We start from the raw sequence: 23707 nt of genomic DNA on the forward strand, positions 1-23707 counted from the left end.
ACTGTAGCTTTGATTTAAAAAAATAAAATACAGTCTCACAAACACAGACACCTGTGGAAGCATATGCCGACCTGTTCCTTCACTGAGATGATAAATAACGATGACTAAAATCCTTCCTCTTAACGACATGAGTTTATCTGTGTTTGACATTTGTAGAAAATGAGGCATCCGACACATATTGCACATTATACCTGAAGATGCCCAATGAAGGAGGAGGGAGCAGAGGAGACAAAGCGTCTCTCGGTCAAGATGCCCGTCTCCACATTGTTGAACTCCAGACGGGTGTGGTCGCCCGCCATCTGACCTGAGGTGGAGGAGGGAAGAGAAAGGAGAGGAAGCAGAGGGTTGAAGGGGTGGGAGCGGAGGAAAGATACTGCAACCTAAACCCAACACAACAACAGCCCAAACAGTCAAGTCAAAGGTAAAGAAGTAATCATCTGTCACAGGCTTTCTTCTCTCCATCAACTCCAGGTTGATGTGTCAAAGCAGAAAAGGGTTTGTGGCTGAAGATTTTTAAAAATGGTCCCTGACATAAAATGCTGCTAGTGCTCAACCAATCTGAAATGTTCAGCTGCAAGCCCAATCCCCCAAGTTCTTGTACTCTTGGAAAGTACAGCCCCCTGAGCACAGACTATTGAGCGGGGACCTGATTTAGACCCGGGTCACTGCAGCAGAGACACACTATGTTCCTCCAAAGGTCTCTAGTCCCTGGGGAAAGTTCCTTTGGTGGAAATGTGGCTTACTTTGTAACTTCAGAAGTCAGTGCTGTCAATCACTATATATTATTATATGTATTATAAATTACCATTTAATTATTTATACTGGATATAATCAATGCAATACTACACACCTGGTTCATTGGAGAAGCATAACATGAAGAAATCCACAAGCATGCCACATTTTGCCATAAAAGTAATACCTTTTTTTTGTTTCTCTGAAAAAGTCATCAGTATTTGTATCTCTAACTTGCCTTAATCCTAAAATTGCATCAGTATGACTTATATACCATATAAAAACCCCCCACCCCCCCCAAAAAAGAGATGAATTATTTGATCATGCATCGGAAAATGAAAACAGCAAGTTCACGAGAGTAATACCTTCAGCCATGTCGTCATCCACAGTGAGTTTGAAGTTTTTACCGCGGCGGACCACTCGTACTGAGTGCCACTCATTGTCGTTGAGCTTTTGTCCGGCATAAAGAACCTCAGGGCCCTTGCCTGAAGAGGAGGGTTAGTTAGTCAAGGGACGGGGGAAGCACAAGCACAAACCAAATCTTTGTTTTCACAACAACTGAAATAGACTGGAAAAATTACAGAGCAAAAGAGTTTCCCATTTTGAATTAATACAGTTTCTTTTTTTCTTTTTTTTTCAAATCGTGTGTATTATTACATTTTTAATGTGTTTAATGAAGTAATTCAAAAATGTGTCAGACAAAACATTTTCTTTATCATTTGGGGATAATAATCCAATGTTCAAAACAAAAATTTGGTTTTGATCTGACAACAGAGGAAAACAATCTCATAAATCACAACTGACAGTAAAATAAGAGAAAACATTTGCTGTTACTCATACAAGGACTCAAACGCTGGCGTTAAAACTCGCTCCCTCGCTTTGATCTGTCATTTGAAGATCAAGTTATACCTTCACAATCCTGTTTAACAATCTATCACAAACTGCACTGCAGTTTGATTACAAGAGGCCTGTAGAGAGAGTGGAAGATATTCTTACAACAAACCACTAGAGGGCAACGCAGCCCCACTGAGTTTATCTTGTGGCCACAGCTGCTCATTCAGGATCCTGAAACTGCTGAATAATATCTTGCACTGATTTTAGATCCTAAATGGAGCAGTGAAAGTGATTTGTAGAGCAGTTTTGGATTTTAATTTGGTGACTAAACTTCTGTTGTCCACTGTTGGTCCAGCCATGTGGACAGATGTACTTCATGAATATCACATGAGTTCATAAAATACTAAAACTACAAAAAATTCAACATTTTCAAGCCTTCTGACTTTCTGTACGAAAATCTAAACTATTCATCAGGAATTCGTTTATACCGCTTGTGATTAGATTAACTTGATAAACTGTAATATTCACCGAAAAATTTAATTTGAATGGGTGATTTGAAAATACTGATTCACAGTGGCAATATGTAAATACCAAATCAATTAAATCAATAATTAAATGAATAAAAAGTTATGTCCTTCATAATTTGAATTTGCAGTGTACTTGCTGATTATTTAATGACAATAATAAAGCTAATTAATGATGAACGGGAGTCCACAGTTTGTTTCTTTAGCACACACTCACACTTGTACACTCCCTCTAACACACACACACACATACATGAACCCCTCTTAAGTCTTTGTTCTCTGTTTCTCTCTTAATCTCTCTCTCTCTCTCTCTCTCTACGAGGCTGCGAGCGCTTTGGAGAATAATGAAAAAGAAGAGTCCTTTTCATGAGTAAGAGCATGTCTGCTAACACCATCTATATATCACATTATAGGCCTATATACTGCAGTACGTGTTAAAATAAGGAGGGCAGAGAAAACAAAGCAAGTGAGACACAGGAATATATTACAGTGTAATCGGGAAAACAATATAGCCCATAGAGGTTGGGAGCATAAATGTTCAGTGAGTAGCTATAGGCATACAGGGGAAGATTAAGAACTAGTTGCCTGACTTAATTTGAAAAATGGGCCATTTAAAATATATAGAGTACATTAAGTCAGATTTGCATAACTTTGATCTCTGGCTATTACTTATTTCCCTCTTATCTGAGAAATCCTCTTATCAGCCCCCCTGCATTCACACATCTCTGCCCTTACATCTAGCACACAGGCTATAATCAAACATTGACTGAAGGAAGAAGGCTGCAGAAGAAGAATGTTGACTTACTGGTGTTACAGTTTATCCTGACACAGTCTAGATGGGGAGGGGAGAATAAGTGACAGATGAAATCGCATCCTTCAAGGTTACAGCTGCAGACATCCAAGAGCAAGAAAAGCCACCTTCCGGGGACGGCCACATGACCTCGGCGGCCATTTTTGCCTGATTGGCTACTGATGGTCAAAATGACTATCCAATGATCCAATTTAATCAAATTCTTGTAACTACTTTAAATGCTGTAGTCAATAATATTGTACCAGTAGAGGTCAATATTACTGCAGTGATTAGGCTGAGCTAATTTCTTTGGTTTCATTTGAAACTTTCACATCATTACAGGATTTCTAATAGACTCATTTGCAAATTGTTTTCCAGAAAAGCATTCATGGAGTTTGGATACATGTCGGGTTGGTAATTTCCAAAATGGTCGCTTGCAATTCAATGGCCACATCGATTTTGCAACGCACCAATTACAGCCAAAATACTTTACTAGTTGCCCCACTACATACTGAAAAATCTATCAATTGTATATGTAATTTTTCATTAAAATTGAGGCTGTATATGCCTCTGACTAAAGTCTCCACCTAAGGGAGAATACTGAACTTATGTTTGGCAGGTGCAGGTTGAAATCCATGTGACCAGGCTGGTCATGTGCCGTCAACCGCAACAGAAAAGTGGGAACAAACAGCCTCGAGCCACATAGCACCAACACAGTACAGAGACCTGAAGACCACCTCTCACAGGGTCCTACGTTAGTTACTGACAATTGTTCTGTGCATTAACTGGATTTTATTGAATTTGAAATTCCCTTAGATTTTAAAGGTAAACCTGTCTCTTTCTAAAAACCCTCTCTAAAAACATGAAATACGGACTACAGATGTTCCATGTTTTTAGCAGCTGTGGTACATAAATGAGTTAGATTGAAGCATTTTTGCGAGTGCACATGTGCTTTATGTTGAGGGTATCTATTCTAGGCTCATTGGTATGAAGGCCTGCACTCTACTTAAATGTAGCACTCGTGCCACCATCTGCAGGCGCGCTGGGTGCTGTGGCATCGGGCTGTTTGCCAGACGGGCCGCAGGCTCGAGGGCCTTTGAAGGGGTGAGTGCCATCTTTGAACAAGGCATGGGAGATGCCAGCTATACCAAGGGTTACTAATGGACAGAGAGAGACATGAACCTGCTATCATGAGAAAAAATAAATAAAAAAAGACAACAAGAACAGACCCACACGATAAGAATGCATACTATCGGTGCGGCGCTAAAAATGTACGAACGCTTACCTGCGGCTCTGATTAGATGGCAGAATATAATCTAAAAATGTTGCTGTCTGAATTGATGCATGTTTGAGGACAGTGCCATCTATCAAAGTGATTCAAAAAGCAAAATGTGCCTTTGGAAAAACCTATTTGTACACAACAATGAGCATGACTAAAATGATCTGTTCAAAAGATGTGCTGCAGAGCATGGATAACTTTGTTAAGTGTTAGATTGATGGATATAAAAATCTACAAAGACATCTAAGCATCAAGGCAGATAAACTTACAGTCCAGGCAAGTCAAAACCAATTCATGCAACTACAATGACAGAGTACAAAAACTGGTTTAGTATGTGTTAGGTCTGATATCAAGTCTGGACCATAAAGAAAATGTACAGAAACGAAAAAACAAAAAACACAAAAACAGTACGGCTTCCTCTTGAACGCGAGGGGAGGAGGGGCCAACGGGGACGGTTTATACGATACCTAGGTTGACAGTCAGTTTGACTCTCCCGCTGTCCAGCTCCAGCCTCAGCGTATCGGCTGACTCGCGGGACGTGGCGGCCATGAGCAGGCCGAACGCCCGCTGGGACATGAAGCGGAGGGAGACGTCCTCGGCCTCTGTGTGCATGACATTCGGGATCACGACTTTCATGTACATGCTGCCATCGAATGACAGGATGGATGACTCTGCGAGGAGAAAAGAGACAAAGAAGTCAATTTTTTTTTACATACAGTAACTTTCAAGTAAGTGGCACCAACGAAGGAAATATGGGGAAGGAGAAAACATCATAACAGGACAAAGTATGGCAATATATTGCATATGCTTCACTTCCTTTTGACAGCTTGGATTATGTTATCAAAGCTTCCGATAAGATAAAAGAAAGTTTGTGCTAGCAAAGCAAATACACACACATACATTTGCATGTCCCTTATATTTTATCAATGGGACACCCACATACATGTCCCACATGCCCCGTTGCAGCTGGATTCATCATCCACTGAGTGACAGGCTTGTGACTTGGAGCTGAGGCTGAGGTACACACACACTGTTCAGTGTGCAGAAAATGAAATTAAAATCATCATGCTACTTCCCTCCTCTCCCTGGCAACTCCCCTCTATTAATGTCTTTAGCCTTATTATGAATTTTTTTTTTTTTTTGAGGAATATGTAAAACCACATTGTTATACGAAAACATTGTCTTTTGTTCAACTAGGAACAATGAGAACAAAAAGATCGCGGTGGTTTGAGGGCTGCAGGGCCGGACTGTTCTACACCCTTTTTATGAGATCGAGAAAAGGAGGAGAAAACTGGAGTGAGTGCGGCAGAGAAAGAGGAAGACTGTCAGCAGACTGGAAGCCTCTTGGGGTTGGGGAGGGAGAGAAAGACAGATTAAAAAGGGTATCCAACCATGACATACCTGTTTTGACACCTCAGCTTTTTAAAAGAAAAAAATAGCCCTGTGGCCTCAGAAATGCACCACATTTTGGCCACGTCTAGGGAAATGCTGAGGCTGTCGGTGAGAGGTTTTGGAGCATCACGCGAGAGAGGGGTTGTACCTGTAAACGACGCGATGTCGCATGTCACGTCCCCTGCGCTGCCGACTATCGTTTCTTCCTTTTTAACACGAGAAATCAAGTTGATTTGTGTAGAAAAACGCTGCTTACCCATGCAAACAGCAATGCATTAAAAGTAACATTGGATTTTTCATCACTTAAATGTCAAGATTCACGTGAGATGCTGCAAAATTCATATATAAGCAGTGTGAGATCACTGAGCCGTTTCCAAAGCAGTGCACTGCTGTAAAAATCCCACATTTGTCTGTGTTGCTTTTAGGGCTGTTGTAAAATCCATTCTATGAACAAGCTGTCGACTGTGTGGGTACAGTAGCCTGGAGGATAATGAAACCTTGGCTCCCTATTGTTCTACTCAATTGTAAATTGCACAGGCTCTCTCCCTCTTTGTGTCTCCTTCGCTCTCATACACATACGCATTAAAAAAGCGCCGTCACACAACCACACATGCGTGCACATCACGATGTGTACAGACGGATCGGCTAACTGACAGAGGCACGTATTGATTTGTGAGCCAGGTCAGGTCCCAGGCTCAGACGGGAAGAAAAAACAGAAAAACATGGTGAGAGTCAATCCGCAGCTCACAAAAACCCAAAGAGACAAGGAGGGACGTGAAGTGCCCTATAAAACAAACTGTGATGTCCGCGGACTCGTCACGAGCACTAGGAAAAACTATTCCTGAAAATGTTGTTTCACATGTTTTTCAGATGAAATTTTGACATTGGGATTGGAAAGTGCTCATGTGTCTCTTTACAACTGTACACAACATTTTTTAATTGTAAGGTCTAAAACAAACTTATGTTGAAAATGAATTGACGAGTAATTTGTCACAGTCTAATACATGGAAATAGGATTAAACAAGACTTTGAGACATCTCTATGAGGCAGTACTAGGGTTGGACGATTGGACACATATCAGTTATCGGCAATTGGCCATAACCTGTTTTTTGGGTTTTTTAAAGATTTTATAGTCATTTTTATTTTGCTATAAAACTGTAACAAACCACCCAACCCTTGGCTATACTTAGGCCTTGAGCTCAGTGCTAACTATAGCGTTCTGACATGCTCACAATGACAATGCTAACACACTCATATTTAGCAGGTATAATGTTCACCATCTTAGTTCAGCAAATCAGCATGCTCACATTTGCTAATTAGCAGTAAGCACATAGTACACCTGAGAATCAATCCAGCAGCTGTTGAGATGTTCCAGTTTAGACCAAAGTGGTGGATCAAAACATCAACCAACACTGTCATCTATTGTGTCGTGAGCATGGCGAGAAAAAATATCCCACTTCCTTCAAGCTACACTTGCAAACGATCTCATGCAAACAGCTCCAACAGTGGGCTCTTACATTACTGAGCGTGGCAGACATACTGTCTATTCAAGTGTTCACATACACACATCTTGAACAAACTGGTGAATATCATGCAAACATAATAAGCGGGTCTGTTGTGGGATTGTTTTCACATTCAAAACGGTCTTTTCACAGTTGAAAAATACCCTCAACTTGTCGACCTTCCCAACCAAGTCTGCTGATGTGTATGACTGCTCCACAGTGGCTTTTTAAGGAAGAACAAAGTAATGGTGGGGTCTATTTTGGTGTACAACATGCTTCTGGGGGCAAAGTGGTCTTTTTAATGTCTGGATGTCATCAATCAATCCCAGCCGGGATTGGCTGTGTTGTAGTCAAATGGCTTTTTACTGTCGGAGAAAGGAGATGGAAGTCCTCAGTGTAGTTTATTCCCACTGCACATACTGTATCTTTCTGCATTTGAGTGGCAGCAAACCAAAGTTTTCCACCAGAGTTTATTTTGAGAATGTAATTCATTTAGAAGCACTGAGGGACGAAACAAAAGGGCAATCCAATTCAAACTTCATAGATGACTGACCCTTAGTGACTGATGGGAAGGAGTCCAGTCATCTGGCTCACACTGTTCCTTACTGGTCAAATAATCGTCTCCATAGTAACTTACTCTACCAAAGGTTGATTTTTAAAGTTTAAAGTTTGGGATTTTTGCATTCAAACTGCTCTGTGAAATTTGAAACATGGCGCTTGGAATTTTAAACTCAAAGAGAACCATGACGTGAATCTGCACTTCTTCTCAATTTTGTCTTTGTTCTTGCAACTTAACTCTGTCTCCCAATTTCAGCAGTCACGGGCAGGTGACAAGCTCTGTTAACAGCCCGGCACAAAATGGCAGACAAACATAGAAACAAGCTGGCAGCCAGAGAGACATATTGTGAATATTGGAGTCCAGATTCATCAGATGGACAGAAAAACAGGGACAGGAATACACCTTCTGTCTCTGTCTCTTCTATTTCAACTCTTAAGGTGATTAATCAACTAACACTTATTTTTGTTACTGATGAATCTGTTAATTAATGTCACAATGAATCGATTAATGGTTAAGTCTGTAAAATGTCAAAAAAAAAATGATCGGACTCATTGTATAAGCGACTTATCGTTGCAGCTCTACCCCCAAGTGACTAAAAATAAAGTCATGCAAATTTAAAGGATAATTAAGTTTGACTACAATTTGGACTTATTTCTGAGGTTTGGCCATCCTTATCATCAGTAATAACAACACTGTGCTTACCAAAGTAATTGCTGAGGTTTGGGAAAAACAGCAACATCACTACAACGAAATAGGACGAGGAGGCAAAAGACTCGATCAGACTGTTGTAAACAAGCCAAGAGGTCCACTGAGTATCTAAATTACTTTATTTTGTGGTGAAATTGAAAGTGAGCTCGGTCAAAGTGTCTGTAATAATCTCTTGTATCTCTGTGCATACACAACTTCACAGTAAGTACAGCAGGTCAAAGTTGAACCGGGGATGTTCGGGGACATTTAAAACAGACCGCCTCGGTAATATTTTACTCTTCGCCTTTGTATTCACTTTCAAATAAGTCTGGCATACTAGGAGGTTTGTTTAAACCCACTACAATCTCAGAATTTACAGTGATATGCACAATCTTATTTAACAAGCAGGAATTATGGTTAATATTACGAAACCAAAACACAGGTTGCACAACAGAATTTTGTCTTTAAGCTAGTGTTAAGTCTTTTAAGTTTCCAGCTGTTTCTTTTTTTCCCCCCCGTCTACATCTGGTATCAGAGTAACTGAGAGCAGGTTATAGTATCATGTAAAGCATAATCGCAGCTCTTAAAGCAAGAAGTGAGAGCAGACAGCTGAACCAAACATCACTTTACATTTCTGGAGAATTAAACATCAGGCTCCGCACAAGTGAAGACAGCCGCTGTGATTACAGGCATTCATACCTGATGTAAAGCTTATAACAGGCCTCACAAAGATACAGCTGGTGATTGCACTCTATGCAGCCACATTGTGTGTGTGTGTGTGTGTGTGTGTGTGTGTGTGTGTGTGTGTGAGTGTTGAGATGTATGCACAACACGATATCTATGAACCTCCAGTATGTGCTGTAAGTTGGTATTTCTTAAGAGAGATATCAGCAACAATGAGGATGTCATTTCAGATGGTAATTAAGCTGCTACTTGTCAGTACATGTGTGTGTATACAGTATGTGTGTGAGTGTGTGTTTGCGTGTGCGTGTGCATGTGTGTGTGTGTGTTCCAGCGAGCCCCACACTTTACATAATTAGCAGTCCAATTGAAGCAGAAGATGGAGGAGGAGGAAAGCTATTAAGTGAGAGGCTTCACAAATATTCAGGGTATAGAAGTGGGGCGGGGGGGTATACGCTATTCAAATCTCTTCTGCACACACACACAAACACACACACACACACACACACACACACACACACACACACACACACACACACACACACACACACACACACACACACACAGACACACACTTAAGTCCTGTTCAAACTCTGAAATCTGTATTCTTTGGTTCTCAGTGTTCCCATTATTTACTCTCCTTGGCTGTAACTGTGTAGGATTATCTAATCTTTTTCTCCCCTAACAGAGTGACACGTCTTTGTTTTGATAAACAAACCAACAAGGGCCTTGACTGTCATTGGTGTTTCAAGCAAATGCCTGTCAACCCCTCTCCCACACACACAGACACACACACTCACACAGACAAGCACACACACTGTCTGCTGTCAACAATCTTTAGAGTTCAAAAATCATATCCTCATCCTGACAGCAAGGATAAGGACATCGATAAAGAATCTTACAGGCACTAAGTGTGTCTCCTTTTTGTGTGTACATACACACTGTGTTTGTGTGTGTACAGTGTTTGTGTATGATGTGTATACACACTGAGGCAGTAGGAAATGCCTGCACTTGACAGAAGAGGCTCTTGGCTGTGGACGTTATCCACAGTAATCCTTACCACGTGATTCACTCTGCAGACACACAGGCGAGTGCATGCACGCACACACACACGCGCACAAATTAAGTGCTGCTAACAACACAGGAACATCAGAACGAACCAAAAATATCCCAACAGACTTCACTGTACTTTTAAAGGCACACTCCAGTTGAATAATCCAAACCCCTTGTGAAGAAATACCACTTAAATAAAACACAGAGCGATACATTCAAATACAAGAGGAACTAAATCTAATTTAAAAGTGTATACATTAGGCTGGAAATATAAGTTGACACATCTACAAAGCTTTGCTCTTTCAAAACAGTGGTTTAACACTGAGTTGTAATTATGCAGCCCTTAGTGGTACAAATGTGTCTGAAGCAAAGGGACTTCAGTTCCCCTCATTACTGGTTGAATTTACTCCTTAAGTATGCCTGATGGCGTGATGTTTGTGTGCCCTGAAAGCAGAAAATGACCTTAAAATAACACTGTGGGTTTTAAAAGGCTGTTGGCTGAGTCACTGATTACTTAACCTAGCGCTGACGTTATTAAAATGTTGTTTTCAATGTTAAAAATATACAATTCCCATGGCAGCTGTGATGTCGTCATTTCATCTTGAAATAAAAAATCTACATAAAAGCTGCAATGCAATGCACAGCCTTCATAAGGCTGTTATGGCTAGCGTGTAACAGCCACCTTAACTCCCGACAACTTGAAAATTAAATGTTTGATCCTCGTCACTCGCTAGCTGCTAACTTTGTCTGCTGCTTTATACGGTGCACTTGCGCTAGCTAGCACAAAGTCTATCAGAACTTTCTTTCTGAAAATGGCGGCCTGCTGCTTGAAATAGGGTTGAGTGGAGTGTGCTGGTAATAAAGCCAACAAGCTATATGAATATGAAGGTTGTTCATAAATATGATACGTTTGGGAAGCTAGGAGCTACTGCACCGCTTCGGTGGAGACCTTTTGGCCATTGCTATGTTCTGCTTTTGGCATTCATTATCTTTCTTTCTTTCTTTTTTTTTACGAGTGTTAATTCTCTGCTGGTCTTTCATATTACACATTTGAATATATTAAGTATTGTTAAAATATTGATAGGTTTAAGAGTGGTCTTACATGTGATTTTGTAGTGTGGTCACAAACAAATGCAGTATGTGTTCATTGTAAGATAGCTAGGTTTTCTTTTTTTACTCATTTCTTTATAATCTCCTTTTCTTGACCTATTTCTCACTTTTCTTTTACTATAATGGACACAGTGACTTGTAGAGAATCCCTAAAATGTAAAACACTCTGTCCCGACCAGATTTAGGAAGTGGTACACACTAAGCACGTTGAAGAATGACAGACAGTTAAACTCATGAGGTCAGTGCACTCACTGGGATTATTAAATATTCAACCTAAGCGGGCCCAGATGAATTTATCAGGATATCAAAAATCATAAAGGGTGATGTAGCGTCAATATGAAACAGTAAGCGGTTTTGTGCATCAGACATATTGAATAGGCTTTACACAAGGATGAGGTCAATCCGAAGAGCTTTTTTCGACATGTGACAGATATAATCAGTATCTGAAACAAGCCTCTGCACATTAAATCTCAAGTAGGATTTTGTAATGGACATCATACTGCACTATTTATTCTTGCTGCATTCCAGGCCAGGAAGTGACTTAATCATTCCCACCGTGTCGTTGGTTTAACCCCGTCGCTGGTAAAAGTCAGTGTGGCATTCCTCAACAGTCTCTCTAAGATGGATTATTCAAAGCCAAGCTGCTGCATTTCACCTGAACATGGATGCTGAAGTTATGATTAATGACAGTTTGTGATGATTTATGGGAGTTTAACACCTGCTTAGTGGGTAGTTACACACATGGGCACACATGGGTCACTCAGCCTAAATACCTGCACATTTGCCTTAATCACTCTCTAAGACGTAGAGGTGAAAAAATTAAAGGGTGTCGACTCCTAAAGCACACAGCGTTAGCATTAGAGCCCCGTCAATGTTAATGGCACCTTTTGCCATCCAGTGGCACTTGAGCCAAACAAAAGGGCACTTTAGGGGCACTTTGAATGACCAGTGGCTCGTTTGGGCCAAAAAGGGTAATTTGGGGCGCACATAGGCTCTGACCTTCATGGATTAAAGTGCCCTGTTAAAACGCAGACATAGTCTGTAAAAACAAAAGTTGTAATCAAATAAATCTTCGCTTGGAGCAAAAAGGTCACTTTGGTCATTCGTCCCAACTTTTACGATTACAGCCTGTAATCTCGCTGTAGCACAGTGGAAAAAAACGAATGCTTTCTGTATCTTCTACATTATGAACCGCTGTGATCCTCCGCATGGTGCGAATTTATGAGGAGGAGAATATCTCGATAAAGCAGGTTTGATTTATGGTTTTGCCCTTGCCGAAATTTCCTCAATTGACCGTGCATTGACTCGAAGTGGATTTCTTTTGTAGTTTTGTGGACATTTTATGCCTTTTTCAGACCTCAAAAGTAAAGAGATGACAGGAAATGAGGGGTGGCAGAGAGAGATGGGGAACGACAGATACAAATGTCACCGGTTGGACAGCAAACTGCTGATGTTGCTGTTCATGTCTGGCCTAATAACCCCTGGGCCACCAGGGTGCCACATGTTAGTGCGCCTTTACAGTATCTGTTTGGAAAATGAGGGAAATGCCAGGACAGTTTTACACATGCTCAAGATTAAGGAGATAATCAGACCAGCTTACTGTGGAGGAGTGAGTGTGTGGGGCCAGCACATACTGACTACACCTGTAAAACTGTTTAGAGTGTCCTTGCAACTTGTAAGATTTTAAATATATGTATATTAGCAGATAGTGTGGGGGAAGAGCCGTCTGTTTTCCTTTGGGATTTCCTTTTCAGTCCTTGTACCAGGAGAACTTTGATCTGCCTCATTTCCAGCAACTCTAGCAATATGTTCAATGAATGCAACAGCCTTGTATTGCTGTACAACTCCTCCACATCTGGTATACTGAGCTGTACCGCCTGTTCAGCATTTGAACCACCTGAGTATGCAAATTAAATATACAGTAGCTACCTTTACCGGACTCTGGAGGGGAAGCGAAGGAGGAAAAGCTTCTCCTGTAGCTGCCTGAGGCTCAGTCTGACACAACGGGTGTTTGTAGTCAGATGGCATAAAAATCACCAGTTGTATGTTTGGCTGTAACGAGCTTTGCCTCATGAACTTTCAACAAACTGTCCTTAACCCTCAAACAGATATGAGAAACAAATATGCATTATGCACACCTGCATGTACGCCCAACCGGTGAACCACAGCACCATCAGGGGGCAGCAAAGTCAAACACAGCCAGCTGCTGTCGACACCAGCCTCTCATTTGAGCTATTGGGGAGATGAACAGGGTGGTAACAGGAGCGAGGGACAGAAAAGGAGAAGAGAAGGAGACGTCTAAAGGTGACCAAAAAAAAACAAACTGCACAATGAGAAAACGATGCGTAAGCAGGCGGAACATGAGACCAAAAGGAGATGAATTTAATAAGTAGAAGGTTAAGGTGAACCTAGGGGGGAAAGCAAATTAAGTAACTGTAAACATAACTGACATGATATTAAACAGGGTCGACTCAGTCTTTGAATATTATATTAGAAAAACACACATGGCAGGTTACCAGAGTGTCTCTTGATGCATGAAAATACTATTAGAAAATGCTAATTCATGCTGCTTAGTAAAACATGCAATCCTGGATACTACTGTAAGCCCCAGAGAGTGTAAGGTACCACCGCCAGCAAAAGGGGTATTCTGCCTTTTTTTTTTTTTTCCCCCATCTTTTTTATCTTAAAAATCTGTTAGCTTCACCGGGAACCTTCCTCCCTGCTGCCTTGAGAGGTTTGGAGACTTGTCAATTTCTCAGATGGCCGAACACTGAAGGCTTGATTTCCTCTAAGTGTTCTCTCTCTCTTTCTCTCTCTCTCTTTCCTTTGCACAGTGTGTGTGAGAGCGAGCGGGAAAAACCACACAGAGCGAAAGGAGAGTGAGAGTTTGCATGCGAGTGTGTGTGTGTGTGTGTTGGAGGGAAAGAAAGACAAGAAAAGAGAATGCAATGGGACGCAGAAAGCAGGAGAAGATGGATGCCGCACATTCCCATCCTCCCTTTTTCTGCATAGTGTGCCACAATGAGAGTCAGGGTTTACATAACCCAGCACAGCTCCTAAGCACACATTTAATTACAAATGGGGATTAGGGAGCAACAGCATAATGTTCTAAGCAGCGAAAAAGCGGAAACGAACAGATCGTTTTTAAGTGCAGGAGGATCTGTTCTTCTCCCGGGTAAACATTGTCAAACAAATCTCTGCCTCTCCGCCGCTGCCTCTCTGGCACTTTTAACAATTCAGTCAACAGTTTGTACTCCTTTCTCTCCTTCTCCTGCTCCGTCTATCAACTACATCAGCCTTTTGTTGTTCCTTTCGTTTACGCACAGTGTGAATGTGTGGAGTCGAGTTGCGTCAGGCATTACTGGCATACTGTTCCAGCACAGGGGACGACTGTCAGCTCGCCGTGAGTCTATCTTCTGGCGCCTGGAGGCAGGAAACACCATCTTTGATGGCAACTTAAATCTCCTCAGTAGGAGAGGAGAGGAGAGGACATTTCACTTCGCATTTCTTCTCCTGCATGTGCTCAGGGAAATTACCACAGCTGGCATCCACGAGAATTAAAATTCAATCTACATGACCTCCAATCACTTAGGACCTCCTCTCTGCAAAACCATCATCTCAGCAAATGTAGAGGGAAAGAATAAGAGGATAGTAAAATTAGGAGGTGGGGAAAAAAAGAGCCATTCCATCAGTCCCAGTGCAGCATTGTGCCCATAGCCGAACCCATGAACTCGGTTGGAAAAAACATGCGACACGCTTGATAATGCGGAAGATACCAAAGTCATTATTCTGCTCAATTCGACGATTATTCAACAACAGCGGGAAGGAGATAAACATTAAAAGACAAATGGAACAAAGCCGAGATGAGGAGTGAATGGAGGGGTCTGTTTTTCGTTTTTTGCGACCGGGAGATACAGAAATAAAAAAGAAAAAGAAAACGCAGGCCCGGGCATTTTCTACACCCAGTACAATACAAGCACGTTTCGGCTTCGAATGAAATCGGATTAATTTAGCATGCTTCCCTAGGCTGCGAAACTGCAAAACAAGTCGAACACACACACATGCAGGCACACAAAATCTCAGCAGTTAGGCTTAGGTATGTATGTATGAGGAAAAATAAAAAGGAAAGGAAGGAAAAGTCACGCGAGAACCAAAATCACTTAACACATTCACTTGAATACCCTGACTGTAATTTTTCTTGACTTTTGATTTTATTCTAAACAGCATGCTGTATAATTTGACAATGCATTTTAGGGCTTCATCCATTTTGACACTGGCTATTGTGGAAATCTCTTGAAAATGAGCAATTTTCTTTACAGACTTGAGACAGAATCCACAGGAAGGACCAGGCGTGAGCGTTCTGACATACACTTATTGTTTCAAGCGTCGCAGCATCCACTAAAAATTTCAAGCCGTGTGTCAGCTCACCTTGACACATCTGTTCTAAACTTAGTCAAACAGTTTCTGGCGTCACAGTGACTGCTGACACCTTTCATGACACAAGGACTTAAAAATATATTGTTTTTTTCCCTGTGGAAATATACTATATTCATCATTCAGCTAGAAATATGACATATTCTTATTCTTTTTTATTTTTCTGGAGGTATAGGCCTGTCAATCATGTGGTATGCTTGTTAGTTACACCCCAAAGGAGGAAGCGAGACAGATGATTTATCATACTGCATGTGCACATATGATGAACAGATAAAATATGGCATAAATAATATGGTCTCACTGGTCGCTAACAGTTGTAGACACAATATCATAACTCTAAAATGAGTATGATATGGTAACATTATGGTGAGCTGCAGGTGCAGCTGCCGCTGATGCTTCAAATCTACCACCTGCAGTGTCTCACAGATGTATCACAGAGGCTTCATGTGCTAAATGATGTGAATCAGTGAACACGTCCAGAGCTAGCGGGCTTTTACCGCCGGTCTGCATACACTTTAAAGCTGGGAAAAAAATCAAAGAAACGAGGTGTAGTTTAATCTTTTACATGCATTTTTAAATGCAAATACACATTTATAGGTAATCAAGCAAGCAATAATGTTGATAATAAAGCCAAGAATAGAGTAAAAGTGCTTTTAAAGGTGACATACTGCTGTCAAATACAGGATTGAAAGTCTATATATCACATGCTTTAAAATCCACTGTCCTGCATTACAAGCCTGATTGTTCGACCATTCTTCTCCGGCTAATTCCTCACCCTCATCTCTCTCCATTCTTAATTTGCCGTCCTATTCAATAACCTACCCCCCCTTTTTGGATTTTCATTCTCTTCTCTCCATCTTCCTCGTCTTTCCCATCCTCCATTTTACACCCTCCACCCCCGTTTGTCCTGTGTGTGTATGTGAGCGCTGGCCTGTTAGTAAGGGCAGACCTTGAAGTGTCATTTTCTCTGTCTGTGGAGATAAATGTCCCAGCAAAGGTGCTTATCACCCATTTATGGTGAGAAGCAGGGCTGGGAAGAGGCAAGGGCGAGAGCAAGACGAAGGTTAAAGGGAGTTAGAAGGGTCAGAGATGTGCGTTGGATCTTCAAAACTGTTATCCTTCCTTAAAGAAAGAAAGGAAACCAAAGGCAGAAACTCAAACACAAGAACTCGGTCTACAAATTCAGCTGTCTGGTAGCGAGGGAGAAACCATTTTCACTCCAAGTGACGGAGCTAAAGGGAGCGCCGAATGCTTAATCATGAGCTTCTAAAGGCTTCCTCACCCCTCCTTCTCTGGGTGGATATCTTTATGATAACACAGGGAAAGAATCTGGAAAACTCAAGTTGTACATCTCAGCCTATCTCATTCAGCAACAATGGCTTTCTCCAAATGCCAACAGCTAAGCTGAAAAAAAAAGTAGAGAAAAACTGCTGAAAGGTGAGTGGCTATGGCGCGTGTACTCAGACAGCTTCAGGACTGAAGTGATGTTCTTTTATTCAAAGCAAATTGTCATACAGGAGCTTTACCGTGCATGCATCAACTCATCCTGCCACACAGAAGTACAGTGTGACCTTGGAGACAAAGCCACAAACTGTCACTAATTCTTCCTTTTTATAATCATAAAAGCATTTCTGGCTCATCGATGATAACTGTACAAGGCCAGCCACTTACACAACCACAAAAAATGCCACGCAAAAACAAAAATATTTTTTCCAAGGATAAATTATGGAAAAAAAACCATTTCCTGACTGGTTTATGGTCGAAAGCAAAACATCAAAAATAATTAACAACCTGTGAAAGAATTGCAATGGCAGGTATGCTCTACAGCTTTATGAAATGTTGAAGGCTGAAGGGACACACCAGCAATTTTACACATTAAGTTTTGTTTACTTGTCATGCTGAAAATACTTTTAAATTAGATGCATAATCTCATTTTTGGCTTTAGAGAAGCTTTCTGAGCTTTTAGCTTGGAAAAAAATTGCAATAGAAAAGCCTGCGATACACACCGGGGATGTGATTACTGGACAGAGAAGGTCTAATGAAAGACACAACGAAAAGGTAGATTGCAGAACTTTTGGAGCTCTGTACATATTAGGGACTAAAAGTCAAGATACAAAACCAATGTCTCTTAAACTTTCACTGCCATTCACATGTTCTGTAAATATTGTACTACATTCCTTCATCACAAAAGGGGATTATGTGATACCAGCATGGCATTTTAATTTTCTGCAGATTGTTACATGGTAAGGCTAACTAACAGCTTAAATTAGACTGTTTAACCGGATGTAATTATAGCCAGGTTTAGCTTTCAGGCGAACTAAAAATATCAGGGTGGAGGAGGTTTTGATTTTAACTTGGGGATAAACACACTGGAATAATGGTATCGCTCACTTGTTATCAAAAAAAGCTAAGTGAGTGAACCTTGAGTTTTTTTCAAGTTTTATCACTATTTAGCTTCAGGTACAAAAAGCTTTATTTACTAAAAAATAAGAACAACATCTGATGAAGGATGTTGGAAATCAGACTACAAACTACAAACAGTAAAACTACAATTTCAGAATAAAATGCTAAACCCCTCAACCCCAGGGTGAGATTGGTGAGACACACAGAGATCAGCTCTGCGTTTTTACTGTCTGCTTTCATGTGAACACAACATCGTATGCACACTGTTAAATATATTTGTACATTTACAGTAAATTACTGGCTATTAGTTGCATTACTTTCATTACGTCAATGCTTAACAAATGGTTTAGCAATGAAGCAGCAAAATAACTATTAACTAAAGTTTAATTAAACATAAATTTACATTTATCTATCACAGTTATCGTAAACGCTTACCCATCATTTAAAAAAGAGGCGAGGTTTCTTGTGCAAGTTGTTTATGTTTCTTTAAGATTGACTTGTCTCTTTAAACTGTTGCAAGTTTTGCAATGCTCTGAATAAGAACCATGTACAAAATACAGTACACGTGCGGAGGTCTAGTTTGACATGTGCAATGGAAATCACATGTGGCAGTAATTGATACTTGACTTTAAGAAATTATTCTCAAAGGCAGCCTGCCAGCTACGCATAAAGCTCAAAGATCAAGATAGACTTTCAACGAGATCAAGTTTTTGATCGCTGTGGGTGGAGAACAGATTTGACAAGCATTTGTATTATGCCACTCTAACACTGTTGGAACTGGCTTTTAGCATGAATGAGGAACTGACCTCATCTGAATACAAATGAGTCTGGAAATTATTTTTAAAAAATGATTAATAGGTTATCAAATTGGGTGTAGAGATGGAGCGTTGAGAGACGCTGTGGACTTGGAATATTGTTTTTCATAATTCTGCCCTGATTCCAGTAATCCCCCCCAAACTTTTCAATTATGCAAAGAATAGAAAAATCATTGTGAACAACAACAACACAATAATTATGGCAAAAAGTAGAAGCTAATCGTAGACTGGTAAGGTGCTGTTAGTCCTGTGAGGTTAGCAACATGAACTACGCAATGTTGTACGCAATTGTTATTTCTCCTGTTCTTTGCATGTCATCCACAACAAATTACTAGTACATCATCTGCAAAATAAAGCATTTTCTTTACTTTTCAAGGAAATAAAAAGAGTCTAATGTTTTATTCAGGTCACAAGATTCCCTGTAGGAAGGTGGTGAATGTCAATGTCATCCAAATTTCTGTTCTGCCATCATGACCTATGATTAAACTGAAAAAGCCATGTGGCAACCTATTATTTCACTGCCACTTCAGATAAACATCACCCAGAATGAGCAAGTAATTGCATGGTGTGTGTGTGTGTTCTGGTGTTTCTATCTTTACATGAAACAATTTGATTAATGTGACTGAGGTGTGTATCAGCTCAGGCAGAAATGTAATGATGTGCACAAAAAATGTCTAAATGTCAACATGAGGATGCTCATAATCTTTATAATCAATAAACATATAAATCATCGATCATATAGATAATTGTGATGCAAATTATACAAATAAAACAATGAATCAGTCAACGGATGGTAAAGCACTGCACTGCCTCCAGTAAAAGCATTACGAAAGAGGCGGCCAGCACTATAATGAGTGATGTCACGACCGATCTGCGGTGTGGACACACTTCCAGCCATCGGCTCAGGCCTGGAGCCATCACCGCACCTCTCCAGTGACAGTGGGGAAAACACAAGCACTTACTGTATTTGGGCGGTGGCATCTTGTCAGAGAAAATGCAATATGCATTAGACACAATCCAATCTGTCTCTAGTGGATTGGTGTGTGCACACCATGACTGTGTATCCGAGTCTGATTTTGTGTGTGCGTGTGTGTTAGTGTGTGTAGTTGCAGCGGAAAGACGGAAAGAGGAGAGTCTCAGTGGGACCGCTCGGCGCTGGGCTGGCACACCGTCAGACAAACACACTTCATTACAGGCCTATTTACCTGATTAACTGGGCTACTTTATCAGCTGCACAGCACTCTGCAACACGCGACTGTCAGCAACACCCCGGCTCCCTGAAAGCTTCCCTCCCACACCCACACAAATAGACCCACATGCAGTTTGCAAACACAAAGCCGGACTAACCGACTGACTGTTTGAGTGAGTGACTAGCTTGCCGAATCGAAGCAGCGCGCATGAATTCCCATCTCTTGGCAGAGTCAGTGGATGACATCAAATATACCTCCCTGTAGACTTGAATTAATGTCAGCGCTCACAAGTTAGACTCAAATACGACCTGAATTATCTGTTGTACTTGAGTTTTCCTTATGGGGAATAACATTTGGGTAACCTTTTCATGTAATGGAATGTAACAATCAAAAAGGAATAAAGCCCGGAGCTGCCTCCCAAAGACGAGAGAGAGGACAAAGCCCATCTTGAAACATTATCATTACAGGAGGGTAATGATTTCCTTTCTCTTTGCTTTCTGTGAATCTGACTGTAGGCTATCTGAGAAGAAAATCATTTTTCTAGCATCACTTTTTAAAGTACTGTACCGAACTAAACCTGTATGCCTGATTCAACCCAATTAGACACATCCCACGCAGATGGGAGTGCTGACACACGCAAACCTTCTCACACGTTAGCAATGATTAAAGCTGGCACAGCAGAAGACAGTAAAAACAGGTTACAGAAATAAAGAAATAACATATCAATTCCACAAGCCCTATCATTCTAAGGACAGCAGTGTGCAAGGGCAACGATTTTCCCTCAAACCATGTGAAAACGTGCGCCCAGTGTTGTATTTTAAGCAAGCAGCTTCTCTCTTCTCGTCGCCACGTTTGCCTGTCGGGGGCTGCGCCGAGCCAAGCTGCCCTATTTGAATACAGATCACAGGTGGACGGAGATTTTGGCAGGGCTACGCTCCCGGTCACAACCTGGAGTAGAGGGGTCTATCAGGGCCAGGGCCCCAGTATCACACACTTGCATGGGGCACTGGCACTGCCCGGCCGGTATGAACACACACTCAAACTCAAGCGTTAGAGGTCATAACAAGGATGATCATCTGAATAGATGTAAAGATATACAGGGAGCAGACACTGAAACATATGGTCATATACCAACAGCAAATGATGATAGAGTGATGATAGTTATACATCATATTCAGTGTGTGCACATGTTCATAACACACACACACACACACACAGCTGCTGGCTCCCATGCTGACACTACATCTGTTTGCGTGATACCACAGCAGACCTCTGATCACAGGTGCTGTCAAGCCTCATGGGCTGGGTTAAAGAAGACATGCCAGGGACTGTGTGTGTGAGTGTGCGTGTGTGTGTGTGTGTGTGTGTGTGTGTGTGTGTGTGTGTGTGTGTGTGTGTGTGTGTTTCTTACTAAGCCGGCTTTTGGGGACACATTTAGACTAAACAGTTAATTGCGACTGCTACTTTAACTGGGGACACAAGCTGAGACCCCAATTGGGAAAAAGCTCATTCATAGGTCTTGGGTCAGTGGTTAGGGTAGGGTAAGGGTAAAGTTAAGGTTATGGCACGTTCACACTAAAGGATTCTTGCCATAATTTTCCACTCACTGTCAAAGGCAAATTAGAGCTTGCTTTCGTGAACTGTTCAAAGACACGATCTGAGAGCTCGCCAAGAGCTCACTGATGCTTCAAAGATCCCAGAAAGATATCAATCAGGCTAAGTGTGCAGTTGTGTCGGAGACTTAATAAGGCCGTGCAACAAGCTACAGCATATGAGAGCAAGCTGGATTGGGGGAGAAACCACATGCAACACGACAATAACTGCAACATGGCTACAAAAAAATAATTGTTTTATGCAGACATCCATTGTGGAAGACAGATATCCCATCGGAGCATGGTATCATGTCATTTTCTGTGTCACTTCTCACATTTATTTTCGTGATAAAACCCCCCGTCACGGATTAGTCATGTAGTGTGCAAACCACAATGGCTTCATGTTCCCCGATTGCAAGAGAGAAAGTTATGTGTAGGAACAGCACAGTGAACTGACAACCCTGGAAGTCATGTAGCGAGACCACTGTGTTAGGGTTAGGGTTAACGAACGTGACATGAATCAACATATCTGTGCGTGTGTGTAAAAGATAGAGAAAGAGAGGGAGGCAGAGTGGTAAATATGGAGATGTAGAAAGTAAAATGTGGGGAGGGATTTCAAGGCGAACGAGTGAAAAGAGACGAGTAAAAACAGAGAAAAAAAACACACAGACAAACAGGAGATAAGAGGCAGAAATGATCTGTCTGCTAAACCTGGCACAGATAACGGGTAGAAAGCAGAGCAGACAGGAGCACTGTTGTCTGTTAGTTGTCGCCTGCTACGATCTTTGATCTCCTCAAACAGTCTAAAATATCTGTCAGGTTGTATTTTCGTCCTGGTAAACAGGGCGAGAAAACGGTTCGCTTTTTGTAGCTCCCAGTGGAAAAAAGGAAATTACACACAACAATGCGCTCTGTTAAATACAAATGTGATGAAATCATCCCGAGACTTTCAATTCTGATCATTCCATTAAATGAGTTCCAAAATTATCACGAGCGCTAAATGTGCTGAAACGACCTCCGCGAGGTCTGGGTGTTTTCTCAGAGTGGAATAAATACACAACGATACTCGAGTGAGGGCTTAAACGTGCCTGAACGAGGTGTGAGCCGTTGAACTGCTTTAACTTTAGACACCACTTCCTTGTGTTTGGCCTGACGCTGAGTGTTTATTCTGTAACATTGTCTTCCTGAGTTTCCTGCTTTATAATAATTTAATAAATAATGCTATATAAAAGTGTATTATTATTAATTATTGTCATCTCACTTGATATTTACCAAAATAAAGTGGAACTAACAATTGTATGCTGTCCCATGAGTATAATGTGCAGTTGTACCTAATACAGTGGCCACCAAGTGTGGTTTTGCTGATACGAGACGTCTCTGACTTGAGGAGTTCAAAGATGGAAGTGCTGATGCAACGTAACAAATACTTCCGATGCCTCCCAAAGAAATCTATTTGAATTAAATAATATCACAAACAAGTGCAGGCCCATGTCAACAAACTGCTTTGAACAAAAAAACAGACAAAAGAGCTTATTTACATTGCTGCAGAAAGTCACCAGCAAAGGCCAATCATTGTAATGTAAATGCATAACCTTTGTTACACTCCCTGGGAGAGGGCTGATCTCTATCATTTCACCCCTTGTCTCATCGTACAAGCACAATTCTCTGTTGTACCGTATAGCGTATTTGAGATCAATAGCGAGCGCCAAGTGTGAATACATCTCAGTGGTTGTTTGATATTGTCACTAGGGAGCTCCAGGGGCTGCTTAAAAGCATAGAGGAGAAGGAAAATAAACTATTCTACCAGCATGACTAATAATATTCCATTGGTTCCAAAGCGTAGCACATTCATTTTGAAAAAAGAAAACACCACACGTCGTTTCGAGCCCAACAATTCAAATCAAAGCGATTCCTTCATCTCGAGGGCTACTGTTTTCCAAGCAGACAAGAATTAGCTTCGAAAATATTCTTCTCTGAACGATAATGTGAGCAATCATTAGAGAATACAGAAGCTAATGAAATCAGACTAATTTGTAAACTTAGTTTGCAAACATCCAGACCTTGTGCTATTTGCAGATGATGTTGTCAGCCGGGTTTTATCAGACTGTGACCTCCCATGTGCAGCTCGAA

General features: G+C 41.2%; 1 protein-coding gene across 2 annotated transcripts in view; it reads right to left on the reverse strand.

The window, feature by feature from the left end:
- nrxn3b (neurexin 3b) overlaps nt 1-23707 on the reverse strand; it is a 288158-nt gene that overhangs the window by 171746 nt on the left and 92705 nt on the right. For both annotated transcript variants that reach the window (XM_084377072.1, XM_084377071.1), the window contains 4 exons: nt 4627-4830; nt 2896-2922; nt 1098-1217; nt 192-304 (listed from right to left, as the gene is read on the reverse strand). In XM_084377072.1, coding sequence (XP_084233198.1) covers nt 192-304; nt 1098-1217; nt 2896-2922; nt 4627-4830 — 464 coding nt within the window. The remainder of the gene's footprint in view (nt 1-191; nt 305-1097; nt 1218-2895; nt 2923-4626; nt 4831-23707) is intronic.

Source organism: Pagrus pagrus, assembly GCF_965226575.1.
Source record: "Pagrus pagrus genome assembly, chromosome: 16".
NCBI lineage: Eukaryota > Metazoa > Chordata > Actinopteri > Spariformes > Sparidae > Pagrus > Pagrus pagrus.